At 47.3% G+C, this 16,254-nt stretch overlaps 7 protein-coding genes across 9 annotated transcripts; 2 read left to right on the forward strand and 5 right to left on the reverse strand.

The window, feature by feature from the left end:
- Nucleotides 1-331: 331 nt before the first annotated feature.
- E1B28_004676 (uncharacterized protein) lies at nt 332-1,913 on the reverse strand (the record flags this gene model as incomplete). Its single annotated transcript, XM_043149181.1, has 5 exons — nt 332-526; nt 589-980; nt 1,031-1,615; nt 1,680-1,831; nt 1,882-1,913. 5 exons carry the CDS (start codon nt 1,911-1,913, stop codon nt 332-334), a joined length of 1,356 nt encoding a protein of 451 aa, XP_043013785.1.
- A 177-nt stretch (nt 1,914-2,090) lies between these two features.
- Nucleotides 2,091-3,561, reverse strand: E1B28_004677 (uncharacterized protein; the record flags this gene model as incomplete). The annotated part of the gene is made up of 5 exons (XM_043149182.1): nt 2,091-2,197; nt 2,255-2,856; nt 2,906-3,136; nt 3,207-3,417; nt 3,471-3,561. 5 exons carry the CDS (start codon nt 3,559-3,561, stop codon nt 2,091-2,093), a joined length of 1,242 nt encoding a protein of 413 aa, XP_043013786.1.
- A 234-nt stretch (nt 3,562-3,795) lies between these two features.
- E1B28_004678 (uncharacterized protein) lies at nt 3,796-5,537 on the reverse strand (the record flags this gene model as incomplete). The annotated part of the gene is made up of 7 exons (XM_043149183.1): nt 3,796-4,204; nt 4,262-4,465; nt 4,520-5,136; nt 5,199-5,258; nt 5,313-5,363; nt 5,419-5,430; nt 5,484-5,537. The coding sequence occupies 7 exons, from the start codon at nt 5,535-5,537 to the stop codon at nt 3,796-3,798; spliced, it is 1,407 nt and encodes a 468-aa protein (XP_043013787.1).
- A 111-nt stretch (nt 5,538-5,648) lies between these two features.
- E1B28_004679 (uncharacterized protein) lies at nt 5,649-9,130 on the forward strand. Of its 3 annotated transcripts, XM_043149184.1 has the most exons (23): nt 5,649-5,852; nt 5,918-6,218; nt 6,274-6,299; nt 6,355-6,433; nt 6,506-6,515; nt 6,573-6,640; nt 6,691-6,718; nt 6,768-6,895; nt 6,945-6,967; nt 7,039-7,046; nt 7,106-7,135; nt 7,189-7,304; nt 7,361-7,515; nt 7,572-7,673; nt 7,739-7,866; nt 7,924-7,989; nt 8,049-8,120; nt 8,177-8,258; nt 8,312-8,329; nt 8,387-8,465; nt 8,523-8,605; nt 8,657-8,681; nt 8,734-9,130. In XM_043149184.1, exons 2-23 carry the CDS (start codon nt 5,946-5,948, stop codon nt 8,848-8,850), a joined length of 1,716 nt encoding a protein of 571 aa, XP_043013788.1. In that variant the 5' UTR covers nt 5,649-5,852; nt 5,918-5,945; the 3' UTR covers nt 8,851-9,130. The 3 variants fall into 3 exon arrangements, with proteins under 3 accessions (XP_043013788.1, XP_043013790.1, XP_043013789.1); XM_043149186.1 differs by having other exon boundaries at nt 8,523-8,681; XM_043149185.1 differs by lacking the exons at nt 8,312-8,329; nt 8,387-8,465; nt 8,523-8,605; nt 8,657-8,681; nt 8,734-9,130 and having other exon boundaries at nt 8,049-8,184.
- A 372-nt stretch (nt 9,131-9,502) lies between these two features.
- On the reverse strand, nt 9,503-11,273 carry E1B28_004680 (uncharacterized protein). The gene is made up of 7 exons (XM_043149187.1): nt 11,179-11,273; nt 10,572-11,125; nt 10,443-10,516; nt 10,316-10,384; nt 9,890-10,255; nt 9,799-9,832; nt 9,503-9,738 (listed from the first exon to the last, which is right to left on the reverse strand). Exons 2-7 carry the CDS (start codon nt 10,685-10,687, stop codon nt 9,624-9,626), a joined length of 774 nt encoding a protein of 257 aa, XP_043013791.1. The 5' UTR covers nt 10,688-11,125; nt 11,179-11,273; the 3' UTR covers nt 9,503-9,623.
- A 31-nt stretch (nt 11,274-11,304) lies between these two features.
- On the forward strand, nt 11,305-14,568 carry E1B28_004681 (uncharacterized protein). Its single transcript, XM_043149188.1, has 14 exons — nt 11,305-11,375; nt 11,425-11,497; nt 11,554-11,875; nt 11,934-12,286; nt 12,337-12,626; nt 12,677-12,754; nt 12,808-13,427; nt 13,481-13,546; nt 13,600-13,812; nt 13,863-13,967; nt 14,019-14,136; nt 14,197-14,276; nt 14,329-14,488; nt 14,536-14,568. The coding sequence occupies exons 1-13, from the start codon at nt 11,372-11,374 to the stop codon at nt 14,443-14,445; spliced, it is 2,439 nt and encodes an 812-aa protein (XP_043013792.1). The 5' UTR covers nt 11,305-11,371; the 3' UTR covers nt 14,446-14,488; nt 14,536-14,568.
- Nucleotides 14,569-14,583: 15 nt separating this feature from the next.
- On the reverse strand, nt 14,584-16,247 carry E1B28_004682 (uncharacterized protein). The gene is made up of 5 exons (XM_043149189.1): nt 16,042-16,247; nt 15,826-15,988; nt 15,573-15,762; nt 15,369-15,520; nt 14,584-15,308 (listed from the first exon to the last, which is right to left on the reverse strand). Exons 1-5 carry the CDS (start codon nt 16,226-16,228, stop codon nt 15,158-15,160), a joined length of 843 nt encoding a protein of 280 aa, XP_043013793.1. The 5' UTR covers nt 16,229-16,247; the 3' UTR covers nt 14,584-15,157.
- Between the last annotated feature and the right edge of the window lie 7 nt (nt 16,248-16,254).

Raw genomic sequence — 16,254 nt, forward strand, 5'->3', positions numbered from 1 at the left:
GGCGAATCCTTCCTACGGTCGGTCAATCGTATTGTGGATTCTAAAACCCTTGCCCACCTATACATCGGGGCCGACTAGCACCGAGGTGAATAATGGCATAGCACTCTTGTACATAGTCAGCGTTCAATCTTCCAGTCACGAAGGCACCCTATGAAGTCTGAATCGTGGATCGTGATGTTTTGAAGAGGAGCCAGAGAACGGCCGAAAGGAGTCTTCAAACCTTCGACATGGAACAGAGTAGCCAGTACAGGTCTTCCACGGGGACACGGCCGCAAACTCTTATATGCACTCGTTATCCAACATGTCTACTGTGAATTCTCAACTAAAACTCTCATAGATACACGCGTCTCAGATCTGTCGCTGCTGTTATTCTCTTACAGATGGGACATAACTTTGTGGACCCAAGGCACCTCAGCCAACAGTCACGACAGCATGTATGCCAGCAGCCAGTTGAGACAGTGGGTTCGTTGTACGGATCAATGCAGATACGACAAAGAAGAGAAGTTGACGACGCACGGGTCGATTCCTAGTTGTTAGAATTAGAGACCTCTTCTTGAATACTGAAGTGGCAGTATTGAGTAAACGTACCAGTTGCTTGATCTTATTTTCCAATGCGACAACCAACGCATTATGACTTCCTTCCCTACGTGCGGCGAGTATAGCTAGCTCCATCTTGTCAGTCTCACCAATGCCCATGATCTCATCCATCCTTGCCTTCATGTCTACTTCAGATGCGCGTTTGAGGGACCTGCCTTGCGCGACCAGACTACGCAGAGTTTTGTCAAGCGGCTGATCCTCGCTGCCCTCATTCCTTGGTTCTTCTTCAGTTTCCTCCGCTACTGTTGTGGTTGTGTCATTTAGCGGTAGAATGTCTCCTTCAGTAAACTGAACCGCTCCGTATACAACAGCATCATCACCATCAACGTCAACCTCATCTTCAACGTCTCGAGCATTTCGATCTCGTGTATGAAATCCGGTACCTAAGAGACGTAAGGACAGTTACCGAATACATACCACAAGATCGACTCACCTCTGACATCTCCAATGTAACCGACAACAGCCCCATCCCCATCCACGATATTGCCATTGGTAACCTCTTGCTCCAAGAAAGGCTGTCTCTGTCTTTCCTCAGCTACCCCTCTCGTTTCGTTCACCAGACACGCGTCAACATGAGCGTTCACCACATCTTCATCACCCCGAACAGTCGTCAAACAGACTGGGCACACAACACTATCCCCACCAGTAACTCCTCTCTCCAACCTGACATTAGTATCTTCTTCATTTCTGGTCATCTCTCGCAGCTTCACATATCGTAGTTTCCGATTCCGTTTTATGGTTTGTATAGTTTTGGTGACCGAGTTTGAAGTCGAGTCTCCGTTGATGATTTGCCTTGCGCGTGCGGCTGATCGTCGCGTAGTACTAGACGAAGCCTCGTTCACAGGGATATAAAAACCGAGATCGAAATCTGTAGTCATCGTTATTGGCTCTAATGAGCCTATGTTGCTGATGATATCTTGAACACGACTGGATTCGAGCTCTGCATGTTTTCCAAGGAGGCGAAGAGGTATTGGTTCATGGCATATAGGACATTCACGAGTTTCAGCACGATGTCTGGCTGGGGGGGGGGGAAAGAAATGTTTTGGTGTCGTAGGACATTGAATATATTAAGTTGGACGCACACCGTTTTGGCAAAGGCCTTTGCGAGCCAGGAGATGAACTTCGGCTGGTCGTGGCAACACTCAATGACCGAGAAGTGAAAGGTGCTGGTACCGAGTCTGCAGCCTCGAATGTACTTGAATCGTCGTCTGTTTCTCGAACTCGTTTCCGTGTTCTGTAAAGAAGGAAATGAGATATCCAAGTTTGGAAGGAGGCATCATCTACCGTGTTTCAGCTCTTTCCTTTCCCTTCTTCATAATGCGGTCTTTCAATGAGGATTTCTTGTTTCACAAAACCCAACGTCTTTCGCTCCAGGCAGTCAGAAGGTTTCTAGATGCAACCGAATGGCGAGTGTCGATGGATGGAAAATGTTACTTCGGATGAAGTTAGCCGGGCCGGTGGATCATGATCCTAATGTACAGTAGACTACATGGCTATTCATCAAATACTAGTTCGACCCCCTCCTCTGCAGCCCACTCAACAGCAGCCTGCTTTTTCGCCTCAGCAAACTTGATTAAAGCGTCCAAGATATCACGCTGGCCTACGTTGGGAGTAATTAGTAAAAAAAACAACACTCCCACAAGTGTTAGCCCTTCACCTTCTATGTAATCATGATACATCTTCACTACTTCGGGGCGAACCGTATTTGGATCGAAGCTCTTGTTCTTCAGCGGCGGAAGTTGACTTGTTAAACGGTCCACCATGTCCGTCAGCATTGCAGAAGCATCGAGATGATCCTCGTAGGTAGCATCCTCATTTTCGGAAATGAATGAAAGGATTTCTGCCCATAGACCATCTGCACCTCGTGCTTGCCGGCCAACCTCCCACCGTTTGGCATGCACCCCTCCACCGCCGACTTTGAGAAGAATGGTGTCGTCTGGATTCTCGGAGATCGAGAAACCGTATCCCAGTACGAGTTCAGAATTAGGTTTGACTCCATAGTTGTTGAATATTTCGTCTCCGGCGGAGACAGGATAATGTATCTTGAGGGAGATTGTCGGGGGCGTAGACGGAGATTCGTGGTTGGGATACGTGACCACCCAAGATACGGGTTTGCCTCGAGCATGGTTGATCGAGTCGATCCCGGGTAGAAGGATAGGCTCGATCGAAGGCGACGTGCTGAGGGAAGGATTTCTTGATAACAGGCTGGAAGGGAAGGCTCGAGAAGAAACATGGGTGGTTGCTGTGCGATACAGTTCCCTGAACATTTCAGTGTGATTCGACATGCGTAGCATAGAAACAGATTTACCAAGAGAACGCTGTACCCCAGCTCGCCTTGCATTCACTAATGACTCGGAGACACTGGACCCATTCATCTCGATACTCTTTTTCTCTGTCCACAATAGCTCCAAAGAGATTAGATCCTCTGAACATCTCACGTTCCTCTGGAGTGAAATGAAGGCCTGTTCGCATTTTTTCCTCGGGCGGAAGCACAAGGACGTAGGGACCGTGTCGGAGAAAGGTGAAATGATCTAAATCACTTTCGAGACGCGTAATAATTTTGAATCAACTACGCGCAGAAGCTTTGAGCGTAAATTGACCCTCCATACCTGGGTAGCAAGATCAAGTGGAAGCATAAGTAGGTTGCAATGCACTGCCGTTCGTTCCACGAATCAAGTACATCTACCTTGCTCGGTTTCAGCAGCTTGAGAAGAGAGGATTTCGAGGAACACCTGGTAATAGCAATGTCAAAAGGACAGGATGCGATGGTAGTCTCCGGAGCTATCTCTTCCGTTGCGATAACCGAAAATCCAGAAAGCACTGATGATACAGCTTATGAGGTGGTAGAATAATGACCCATACAGAGAACACACCTGGCTGAAACCTGACCTTATTATCGAACCTGCCATTATTTTCAGTTAGCCATGTTCTAAGTGAAAGAGCATTCTTTGGCTCTGTGGACATTCTGGGTGATGGGCGAGTTTGAGCGCGGCCATGTCCGTCTGTGTGTACAAGGGAATAAAAATGTCACATCTATAGTGCAATCCGAGAGATACTTTATGCTACAGATATAGGAAGACTGCGGCTAAATTACAACATGAAATGAGTGAGAAAATCCAGAAGTGTAAGCAGAACGAACGCAGGACGGTGCAAGGAGCTTAAAGAGGCATATATGTGTATGGTATCATCAATCCAGTATCATGAGCCCTGGTTCCTCCTTGACCAAGAAGAGAAACTCAACACCCCGACGACACCAACAAGAACTAAAGCAGTTCCCGCACCTACCAAGGACGGGATGAACATATACCACGTATTGTCCATATCAGCTTCCACCTTGGCTGAACGACTGTCGATCATCATGTCCCGTTCCTGCTTTTTCCGTCTTCGAGCAGCTTCCTTCTTGTCAGATACTGCTTCCCCGGAGTTTAGTTCGATAAACGGCATCTCTAGTTCATCTCCGATATTCAATTCCGCAGGTGAGGCTAGGGATGGAATATCCAAGTCGGGATGTAACGCTCGCGCTCTCTCAAAGAACCTAGAGGCGGCTATGCGATCTCGCCTCCATGCTTGCGTCCCATTATCAATCGGGTGTGACTGTAGGGGCAGTCTAATTGAAGAAAGGCTAAGAGTGGAGTGTGATGAGCAGACAAGACCGGAAGCAGACCCTTCGAGGTATAACATTCCAGCTTCTAGATAGAGCTGTGCCAGCCCTTTTGCGCCTCCTATGCACTGGACGTAATATGCAGGAGTCCCTCGTACTGCGGGATGTTCCTTTTGAGAACGTAAATTGTAGGACATGTGTATAGGGAGGTAATACGCGACGAGCTTCATCGTCGCGGTGGGTGCGCGGGCGAAATGCCACGCTCGACTGTGAAGATAATGTGAACGACATGACAGGATCAGAAACGAGCGAACGACGAACAGAAAATACTCAAATGCCTCCTCCTTAACACCCTTGACATCGAGTAACTCCAAAGCAATGTGCGTGAGACTTGTCGGATCGCAATTGTATTTGTGCTCGAGTTCATGACTGGCGTCGAATATAACCGAATTATACACGTAAGGTGCAATCGATACCGGTACTGGTCCAGAAACAAGGTTCGGCCATATGACGGGGTTTTCCTTGACTAAGTGGATAGTCAACAACCTCTCCGAGTGGGTGGCATTCAACGACTCCAGAGAAGAAAAAGAAGGTGCCATGCTACTGGATGGATTACCCGGAGAAAGGGGGCGCGACACGGTGTTCGAATGAATCTTTCGATGGTAAGGGAAGCTTCTTGTGTCATCTGCAGAAGAAAGGGAAGGTGAAGAGAGAGCGGGAGACGGAGATGAAAGATCTTCTGCATCCGAAGCATGACCACTCTCTAAAGATGCGGCAAAGCTACTTGATATTTCGGCTTCAGATACAAGTGCGTATGAGGATTGTGTTGATGCTGTCGATGTTGTCGAAGTGGTACGTTCTCGTGCTGATATGCGAGATGTGCGAGGCTCTAAAAGCCACAAGGAATTCACTGTATCAACATTTCCATAAAGACGTCCCTATAGCAAGTAATTTTCTCAGCTGGTCCAAAACTAAGCACAAGGACGACAACGTAACGGACCTTTACGATGGGGGCTTGTCCAACGACACCTGCTACGATGTAGTTCCGTTCTATGACGACCTAGGTGGATGTGAATAAGCCCATTCCAAAGAGAACGAGAAGATTAAGAGTGACCGAAATATCTTCCTCAGTAGCATGGTACGGAACCTTAAGGAGAACAGTAGCCTATTCCACGTAAACGTTGAACTCTTTCAGCGCAGAGAATGATTGTGAATGTCACCTGGTCATGAGACTGTTACAGTTTTGAGAAAAACAGGTCTATAGGAAACGTTAAACGATAAATACCTGATGCCATGAGTATGGTGTATACCTCCACTCGTATTCTACATCTGCCGACATGATTAGAGTGAAGAGAACAAGAGCTGACCATGGCTGGCCGCTCGGGGCACGCACTGTGGCACAGCCACCTGCATGACTCGCGGAGCTCTCGGGCCAGAACTCAGCTGAACTGAACTGAACTCAGAGCTGACCTCCATGGAACACCGCACTTGAAACTAGGAACTTGGTCTCCATCTTTCATTGAACATACTCGTCTATCTGCTGGGAAATATTCTGGGGCGTAATCTCGGCAAAAACTCGACCTCTTGATCCCAGGATATATATGTCTTGCGGCTGAATTCAATTGACGTTCTTGTGACTTGAGCATGCCACTAGGTGCTGCTGTCGTTTAAGATAACGAATTTCCAGAAGAATTTATCAGGCAACCTTTCTTTTCTCAGGATTTTAGTTATAAAAGACGAGTTGGGGATGCAAAGAGTTTTTTTCGGCTCCCTAAAAATGGCTTCCCAAGAGCCGGATATGGTCGCCACTGACAACAGGAGCATCGAGAAAGAGAACCACAACAGTTCCAGTCCAAAGCAGCTCAATGACGCTGAAGTCGTGGAGGTTACGAACGCCGACTATGCTCTCGCCCTTGCGTCTGGTCCAAAGCTCAACCCAACCAGCTTAGCGTCGATACAACTCTTCCTTATATTACTCGTTGCATTTATGGGCAGTATGTCGAATGGGTTTGACGGGCAGGTAGACACCTATCCAACCTCTTTTATAAACGTCATAAACTTATTCATTCCCTCAGGTTATGGGTGCTGTCAATGGGATGCAGTAAGCTCCTTACTAGTTTCGTGTCATCATTTGGATCGTTAATGTGGTTTACCAGACAGTATCTTAATTACTTTAGTATACCTGCCGATGAGGGTGGTGGAGTTGGAACCCCCACGGCGCTCATTTTCGGAATCGTAAGTTATCGGTTCGATCAATACGGAGAATCGGGGATATTGTTGACATGTGGTTTTCGTGGTTGTTCCTAGTACAACATCGGTAAGTCTTGGGCGAGAATGTAAGGCGTCTACCACGGTTCAAGTCACATTTTCAAAGGCAGTATTGTCGGTGTTTTGGTCGCTGGACCTGTCACCGATGGACGTTTTGGTCGTCGTGGCGGAATGGTATGAGCGCCTTAGTTTATCAAACCTGACTTTTGATACACATAACACAGTTTACCGGTGCCACCATCATCGTCGTGGGTAAGGAAAGCTTTTCTTCCATTCAAAGCATCGTGAACGTCGTCCATAGGAGCAATAGTGATCACTTTAGCGCAGTCACGCGCTTACCTGTTGGGAGGTCGTTTCGTTCTTGGATTTGGCGTGTCGATCACAGCAACCGCTTGCCCTTCTTACGTTGTTGAGTTGTCCCCTCCTCAGGTAAGTGGATTCTTACCTGTTTCAAAAGACTCCTGAACGTTGCATGTAGTGGAGAGGACGTTTGACTGGACTGTAAGTCACGTTAATTTACCACCGACGGAGAGCGTTGAATGAGCATCTATTCGTCCGTCACTTCACGACAGCTTTAACAGTGAGCGGATTCCCTGGCCCTCTTGCTTGCGCGGCTCTCACGGGTCTTATTTTGCACAGCGTTCTATTATGCTGGCTCGATTCTATGTAGTGCGTATTTTTAGTTCAATGATTTGCCTACATATTCTCAACAGCTATTCCAGCTGGCATTTCAATCGGAACCGGAAGACTAGCATCCACAACGTCATGGCGAGCACCTTTAGCCATCCAAATTGTACCTGCGGGCATTCTGGTTCTTTTTGTGTGGTTTTTGCCTGAGGTTATTTGATTTCATCTTGACGATATTGAGCGGATGCTTATTCTTCAACTTGTCAGTCACCACGGTGGCTCATGTCCGTTGACAGGAAGGATGAAGCTCGGAGATTTCTTGCTAAATATCACGGTAACGGCGATGAGAATGCCCCCTTGGTCCTATTGCAGTGGAAAGAGTTTGAAGAAGCCATTAAGTTAGACGCGTCAGATAAGCGATGGTGAGCACACATCCAGCATGGATTTGAACGAGAGGTACTAATCAAGCTCGTGACAGGTATGACTACACCGAGCTGTTCAATACACCTAATGCCCGATATCGAACGTACATGATGTTGATGATGGGTTTTTTTGGACAATGGTCTGGAAATGGATTAGGGTAAATATCTCTTGTTATTTTTAACGCTGATGCTGAAGCAAGGTCGTTATGGGAATGGAATACAGGTATTTCTTAACCGTGCTGTTTGGAAATGCGGGAGTGAGGTCTCAAGACCGCCGACTCGTGCTCAATTTCGTGAACACCGTCATCTCGGCCATAGGAGCTTCCATTGGCACCAGTCTGTCTGACACCGGTACGGCTATTTCCTTATATTGGGTACCCTAACTTCCATTCATTCCAATATATGCAGTGGCACGACGCAAAATGTGGTTTTGGGGGACACTGGCGAGTGCCTCCACTCTAGTCATTGTGACAGGTGAGGCGAAGAGAGTTCTGCCGTGGATTATGAATGGAGTTAACATGATACCTCGCAAGGCTGCACAGCCAAATTTGGATTGGAAGGTAGCAATAACCCAGACGGAGCAAATGCAGCTATTGCTTTTATCTGTGAGTTCTTACCCTCAGAATTATCAACGCGAATGGATTGAGTCGTGTGCCTTCAGTTCTATTTGGTTTTGTTTTCAGTCTTGCCTATACGCCCTTACAGGCGTTGTATCCTACGGAGTGCCTCGCGTATAACACTCGGTTGGTCGACTCCTTTCAGTACTTCGAAAGAATTTGCTCATGTTTCTCGACAGCGCTAAGGGAATGGCTATGTAAATGTTCATCAAGTAGGGTGAATTCTGTTAACAAGTCATTCTACGTCTTCACAGGTATTCTTTGGCCGTCAGCTGTGCGGGATTAGTCGGTCAGTATGCGGGCCCTATCGCGCTGCAGAACATCTCGTGGAGAGTGAGTCTTCGTTTTCAATGAACCGAAACCATCTGCTTCGCTAATGTTGCCTACTAGTATTACATCGTGTACGTTTGTTGGGACCTTTTCGAATGCACGATGGTGTGGTTCTTTGCTGTCGAGACTAAAGGTCGCACTCTGTGAGATTCGATTCGAGGCACGCGTCCTACTACTACTTATCTTCTACACAGTGAAGAACTCGACGAGATTTTCCAGGTTAGTGAATTACAGTGCGCCCCTGTATTGTAGTTGACGTCCAACATCTCAGAGCCCGAATCCGGTCAAAGCCTCTCTTGCAAAGCAGAAAATTACCATCGTCAAGAAATCGGATCACGTCGAGATGATCCAAATGGATCAGCACAAGGAGGGCCTCTCCCCTGCTTAATTATATGGCATTTTCACCGTGCCGTTTGGTCCATGGATTCTGTGCCCATACAGAAGTTCAGGATTTGGGCGAGTCGCAGTTCGAAACTCTCACATTATATTTCATATTACTCAAAAATTCAGTCGAAAATCCATGCTTTGGACGCCGAACAAAGATACAATCTGTCAAGTTTGTTGACCACGGCTATCGAAAGTACCCGTATATATCACAAAAAACGCCCGTAAAACCATACTTAGTTCCGGGATAGGTATATACCTATGACTATGAAAAGATTGACTCAAGGTCTAGGCTGTAAGGAATGAAGGGGGAAATACGAGTGAGAGAAGGGTAAGTTTGTCGTCGGAGAGCGGCGAGACGGACGCGTGCGCGTGAGGCCCGAGTATCGTTATTTAATATTCAACCAAGATAAGCACAATCCGTAATTTCTAGTCTCCTGTAACTTTAAGGAGACTCAACCCGCTAAACTTGATGCCAATAAAGCAAATTCAGCTGCCGACGGCACCAATACGAGCGTGAGCAAGGGAGAAAGAGTATAATCACAAGGTGCAAAACGAACATGCCAGAAAGGAGATCCTCCAGGGGAAGTTGTCACCCTCACCTCAAACTACCTAGTTTAGACCACTAGCCACTCCTTCGCTTCAAGGACTCGAAGGGAAGGGTAAAACAACTATGATCATTCATTACAGCAACTATGTTGTGGCTGAAGTAGTTCTTGGCGTTCGTATCGGAATCGTTTCGATAAGTATGTAGCAATCCGCAAATAAGAGAGTGACCTAATAAGATGGAATACCGTGCGTGATATTGTACGATAGCTCTGGGTTTGGTACAATCGGCAACAAGTTGATACCAATGAGACCGAAGTCAGCGTTCATCAAGTCAGCGACCATTCTACAGGATGGAGAATAATGAGGACCCAAAACAATCTAAAGATGCGAATGGAAAGCCTACCTCCCGAAAACAACCATACCCTTCTGATTGACATCTTGAAAGCAGTCAAGTTAGGCTAGTGCTCATCGCAAAAGAAGCAAGACGATCGTACGTGTAGTGTCTCCAGCTGCAGGGTTGAACTTGTTCGCGGCAGTGACCCCGATGGCCTCGCAGTAGGTCAAACTTTTCTCGTGGAGGTCCAAAAGATGCGTCTTCTCGTTCTCTGCCACCTGAATGGTTGCAGCCACATATGGGGCGAGCGTGTCCTCGATAATCTTCTTCCCAGTCGAGTCAAATGTCCGGACGACGAGGGAAGTGATGAGGATGGGTTCAGCCTTGATTTCCTTGACTTGTTGGACCATAGGGGTCAGATGCTGGGCCAGTAAGTCGGGTGTACCGACCCATCTATCGTTATGACCAAATTGTATGGTAACGAGTGTGCGACGGCCTTTCGCAACCTCAGCCTTGGCCAGGTCAACTGACAGGAGCAAAGATATATGAAGAGAGGCTGCTGAGAAGCAAAATGTTGTTCACATACGAGCCGTTTTCCAGTGTCCTTGATTGACAAAAGACCCTGTTGTCGCTCCACCGACAGCGACATTGAAACCTAGGTATGTCGTGAGTGAGGGTCGACGTAAAAGAGTGAGGGCTACCAGCTCACGCACAAGGGGTTCCGGTTTCAAGGCTAGACGCTATGGCCGGGGTTGAAGATCCGCAGAAACCATTTCCCCAGCCAGACCTTGCAAGTGCACAAGTCAGCATAATAGAAAGGAGTGCAATATTGAGACCCCTACGGCACTGCCGTTGTACTGTCGCCTGTCAAGATGAATGAAGTAGGAAGGCTGACCGCGGAGGTCAACACGATATAGGTAGAAAGCGAGAAAAAGAGGTGATTCTGAGAGAGACGCATAGTTTAGTTCTGCTGATTCTTGCAAGGATTCAAAGGCCCATTGAAACAATTGGGTTCTTATACGCTGGTTGAACCTATGGGAACGGGAGGACTTTTCAGATCTAAATTTTGAACCTGTATTCAAACACCGGCAGGTCGCGCAATTTAGAATTGAAAAGCCCTAATGTACCATGCGAATTGAGGCCCATTCAAGACGTCGTTCACGAACTTTCAATTATTACCGCCACTCCAGCCGTTCAAAGTGTCAACAACGGCTGGACTTGCGACGGTGAAGGCCATATTGCAGCGTTGGGCACAAGGCCACGGTATGTATGCCAAAAGTGGATTTCAGGGAGATAGAAGCGTGGACATTCCTCCCCCTCCAAGACGCCCCTAGATCTTCTGTTCAACCTGCAAAATGTGGAGCCTATCGTTCAATGAGCGGAATATTCGAGCCATCTGCTCAAGATTTAAAAAAAAGATCGATGACCGTCCCACAACTTCAGACTTACGCTGTCCGTTCACCCCCTTCTCGAATGCTCAGTTGAGACGAGTCGCTTAGCGAGCCTGGGATCGTAAACCACAACGCGCGGAGCCGGCCTGAACCATTGTGTAGTGTAATTTCTGTGGCTGTGTTTATGTTCTTCATTTGGCAGTCAGGCGAGGTGCTCATGCTAAGGACAATCTGTTGATTCAAATCGAGTTATGGGTGAGTTTGTAAACCACGTTAATGAACGATACATGCAAATCTTTGACAGACTCCACTGTGTCAAAGCAGCTTGTCGACAAAATCTACGAGAAACGAAAAGCTGCTGCCCTTGAACTCGAGAAGTGAGTAATTGTCCACTAAACAACAGTCGCTTGCAGAACTCATTTTTATCCAAAAGGCAGATACGAGAATGCCACCAACAAGGAGATGACCGACGCATTGCCCAAATCATTGACCAGCTCATTGACATGCTCAGCAACCCCTCTAACCCTTTACACGTGCGCAATGGAGGATTGATTGGTTTGGCGGGAACAGCAATTGCTCTGGGGGTCGAAGTAGCCCCGTATATGGACAAGTTCATATACCCTCTTCTCGATTGTTTTGTGGACCCAGAGAATAGGATCCGGTATTTCTCAGCGGAATGCCTATATAACATTGCGAAGGTTTCCAAGGGCGAAATTCTGGTTTATTTCAATGAAATATTCGATGCGCTGAGCAAGGTATGTGTCTATTTGTCTTTCCTGAACAACACTTACAACACCTCAACTATGCGATTAGTTAGCTGCGGACTCCGAACTCTCGGTCAAGAATGGGGCGGAACTCTTGGATAGGCTGCTGAAGGACATTGTGGCGGAATCTGCATCAGTATACATTCCGATCTATCCAGAACCCGAGAAACTGCGGGATGATAATCATGGAGTGCTGGTCCCCCATCCCGTTCCGGGTGACGATGGACATGGAACACCCAAGAAAGCGTTCTCCTTGGCCCATTTCATTCCTCTCCTCCGCGAACGAATATACGTTGTCAGTCCTTTCACAAGAAGCTATCTCGTGTCGTGGATCACTGTGTTGGATTCAGTGCCTGAATTGGAACTTATCTCATATCTCCCAGAGTTTTTGGACGGCCTTCTGTACGCAATAATCTCTTCTATGTTGCCAGTATTTCTGATTGCTGCTGCAGAAAATATCTTTCTGATCCTACGGACGATGTTAGGGTGGCTACTGAGGTTCTTCTTGCCGATTTTCTACGAGAGATACGCGAAGTGTGCACGTTTAAGACGCGTATTGAAGAAGCTAAGCCTTCCAAACGCGCTGGAGAAGATTCTATCCCCCGTACCAACAGTGAGAAAGGTCTAGATGTGGATCAATCAGAACGAGCAGTATTCTTGGACGGAAGTGACACTCGTCCAAACTATGAAAACGAGCCGAGGGATGATTACGGTTCAGACTTCGATATCAGAGATACCGGTGGTGTGTGGTGCACTCATTTCAGGTTTATACTTATTCAACCACTCCCGCAGCTTGGATTCCCGGGCAAGGCGTGAAGATGGATTTTGGGTCTATCATTGAGATACTGATCCAACAACTCGACGGAGAACGTGAGTTGGACGAGGTTTTACTTTGTCACTGAACTGAACCGCCTCATACGTAGATGCTGAGATACAGCAATCTACAGCCCTTCGTTGGCTTGCGGAGTTCCTAACGTTTGCTTCGGATGTCTTGGTCCCCTTCACTCCACGGCTACTCCCGGCTATCCTGCCTAATCTCGCACATCACGATCCTATGATACAATCAGCGGCCATCCGTACCAATAAACTACTTCTCTCTGTTATACAGAACCTACCATCTCCTCCACCAGACAAACCAAGAACACAAGATAAACCACCTGCTTCACGCGCCCAGGCTTCCCCCACACCCACAGCGAACACGTCACGACAATCTACCTCAGGAAAGGAGTCCAAAGAAGTATCTTCACCGGAGTCACCCGCTGACGTTAATCCTCCTGTCCCCCTAGTAAGACCGAGAGGAAGTGGTACCGATCTAAGTACAATTCCAGCCTCTGACGCAAGTCGGCCGCACTCCCCCATATCATCTCTCAGCCACTCTGGGCAATCTCATGTGCTCCAGTCCTCGGTTTTCGAAGAGCCCGATCCTTTTGACTACCAGGCCACCGTTAATGAGCTCACGGTCCAGTTTCTGAGCGAATTTGAGGAGACCAGAGTTGCAGCTTTAAAGTGGCTAATTATGCTCCATCAGAAAGCTCCCAAGAAGGTTGGCGTATTCACTATTGGAATATCCTAACATAGGTACTAATGGACATGCAGATACTGGCTATGGATGATGGCACCTTCCCCGCTCTCCTGAAAACTTTATCGGACAACTCAGAGGAGGTAATCCTTTTCCGTTTTACTAAACGAGTGAGGTTCACACGAGGTTTCAAAAGGTTATCAAACATGATTTGCAGCTGCTCGCACAAATATCTTCGAGTTCAGAAGAAAACTATTTCAAAGCCTTCATGATCAATCTTCTCGAGTTGTTTAGCACCGATAGGCGACTACTTGAGAATAGGGGTAGCTTTATCATCCGACAACTATGTCTGAACTTGAACACGGAACGGATCTATCGTACATTTGCTGAAATCTTGGAGAAAGAAGATGCATGTTTTTCATCTTCTGTCCTCCTCGCTAGCCTGACCGGCAGTTTTAGGACCTTGAATTTGCTAGTGTTATCGTACAGAAGCTGAACATGATTCTCATTACCTCTCCAGAGCTTACGGATTTCAGGAAGAGATTGAAAAGTTTGGAAACGCGGGTGAGTGTAAATGTCTTTCTAGTAAGCAGGTGCTCACCGTGATGCAGCAAGACGGACAAGCGCTGTTTACAACGTTATATCGGTCGTGGTGTCACAATGCTGTTGCAGTCTTTTCTTTGTGTCTCCTTGCTCAAGCTTACGAACACGCCTCGAATTTACTCTCCTTATTGTGCTTAGCTTTCTCTACTCGACAAATTTATAGTTGTCCTGATGAATTATTTTCTTGAAGTGCGGATTTGGAGGCGAATGTACAAATGCTCGTTCAAATCGACAAGCTTGTACAACTTATTGAATCCCCTGTTTTCACTTGTGAGTGCTTCATTCACAGTCCGGGTTTGCGGTTCCTTATGGAGAAACCAAGATATCCGCCTACAATTACTGGAACCCGAACGCTACCCGTATTTATTCAAATGTTTGTATGGGTTGCTCATGCTCCTACCGCAGAGTTCAGCCTTCATATCTCTTCGAAATCGATTGAACGCTGTAAACTCCGCAGGATTTCTGCACATCGCTCCACGATCGTGAGTGAGGGCCCTCCAGTTCATTGTAATCAGCTCACAGCTTTTAGTCGACTTGAAAGCCCCGTGGGACAGCTTTCCTCTCGGTCTAAACTCGTCAGAGACGAAATCAAGTGGCAAGAACTCCTCCAGCATTTTCGCTCTGTTCAGTCTAGACATGAAAAGGCTCGTCGACAGGCACTGGGGACAGACGCATCAACGTTTCCCTTCTATGAATTTGATCGACAAAGTGACCATGGCGAGAAAGCTGGCGAGAAAGCTGGTCGAGCCGCACCGACACGGCCAGGACTGAGACGGAGGGGCACGAATGACATTTCGATTCCCTCTAACAACCCAAGCTCAGGTACCATCCCAGTGCAGGCTTCTACCGTCCCCTTTTCGCCTCGAGCTGGAGCATTGTCTCCCCTGAATCCAAGATCAAGAGTCCAGAATGCTGGATCAAATGCACCGTCAACCACGTTGAATACAGGAACCGTGTTAACGCAACAGGTGCAAAAACAGAAACGAGCAATCAGCCTGACCAGGAAGGACTAACGGGCCGGATGATGGACCGAACACCGTGGATTATAGACTTCTGTAATGTAGGCTCGCTAACTTTCAGGACCTAATTGTTATGATATGCGACATGAATCCACCGACATACTTAATACATAATTGATGCACGATTTGCCATCAATATATGGCCGGATTTATGGAGGAAAGGAGATTATTCCGAATGATGTTGATATCGTCGTCTGTCAGTTTCAAAAAAGTCTTGACGTATTTTTCAACTCCACCGTACTGATCTTCGAGTAAGGCAAGAAAGGCGATCATTGTCTCGTACCTAGTACAGAACGGTGGTCAGTGGAATCACTATCGAGCATACTTGGGTGCGTTTACGGACCGACAAGTGAACATATTCAGAGCAGCTTCATTGTTGGAAGCAAAGAGCGGTTCTTTGGATAGGCGTTGTAATATCATCGCTCGTGCTGGTTCTCGGCCCACTCGCGTTAGAGCATAATCTTGCGCAATAGATTGATCATCAACACCTGCAAGCTGTTGAGACCATCTAAGCACTCGCAGGCCCTTGACAACGAATAAAGCTCACCTTGAGTATGATCGCTGCGATCACCCCAGTTCTATCCTTTCCTGCAGTACAATGAAAGATGCATCCTTCTGTCGGTCGATCTCGGATATGTCGCAGTACTGCTCCGAACGCGCGTTCACCGTGCTCTAGGATCTGAGAGTACAGTTCCATAAACGCTTCTGTCTTCCCACTTGCGTAGAGTTTGTAACGCCTGCGGTGCTATTGATCAACGAAGGCGGAACCTGACTGAAGGGTGAGGGCGTCACGTACTTACTTGGCCATCATCTCGGGGCTATAATCTTCTTTGCTGAAAACCGGCGATCGAACAATTTCTATCCCATCCATAGGGGGTAACGAGCTGTTGTATTTCTCGATTTCTGTGTCTGATCTTAGATCAAAAACCCTAGTAATGCCCAACTCTTTCAGCTGTTCTTTCCCTGGAAACGACGGATTGAGTCGAGCGAAATATAACATGCAGAGACAGTTTCACCTTTCTCCGTGATTCCTGCAAGTTCTGCGCTACGAAATACGGTTCGATGCCTGGTTATCTTGTCAGGCAAAGAGGATGGATGACCGCCCAAATCCCGGACGTTGATGACACCATCAATGGTAACAAATGGAGGTCGAGAAAGGATTTCTTGCACATAGGAAGGATCGAGAGCTTCTAGTTCTTCCATGGTACGGTAGAAAGTGCACTTTACCT

Source organism: Marasmius oreades, chromosome 2 (genome assembly GCF_018924745.1).
Source record: "Marasmius oreades isolate 03SP1 chromosome 2, whole genome shotgun sequence".
NCBI lineage: Eukaryota > Fungi > Basidiomycota > Agaricomycetes > Agaricales > Marasmiaceae > Marasmius > Marasmius oreades.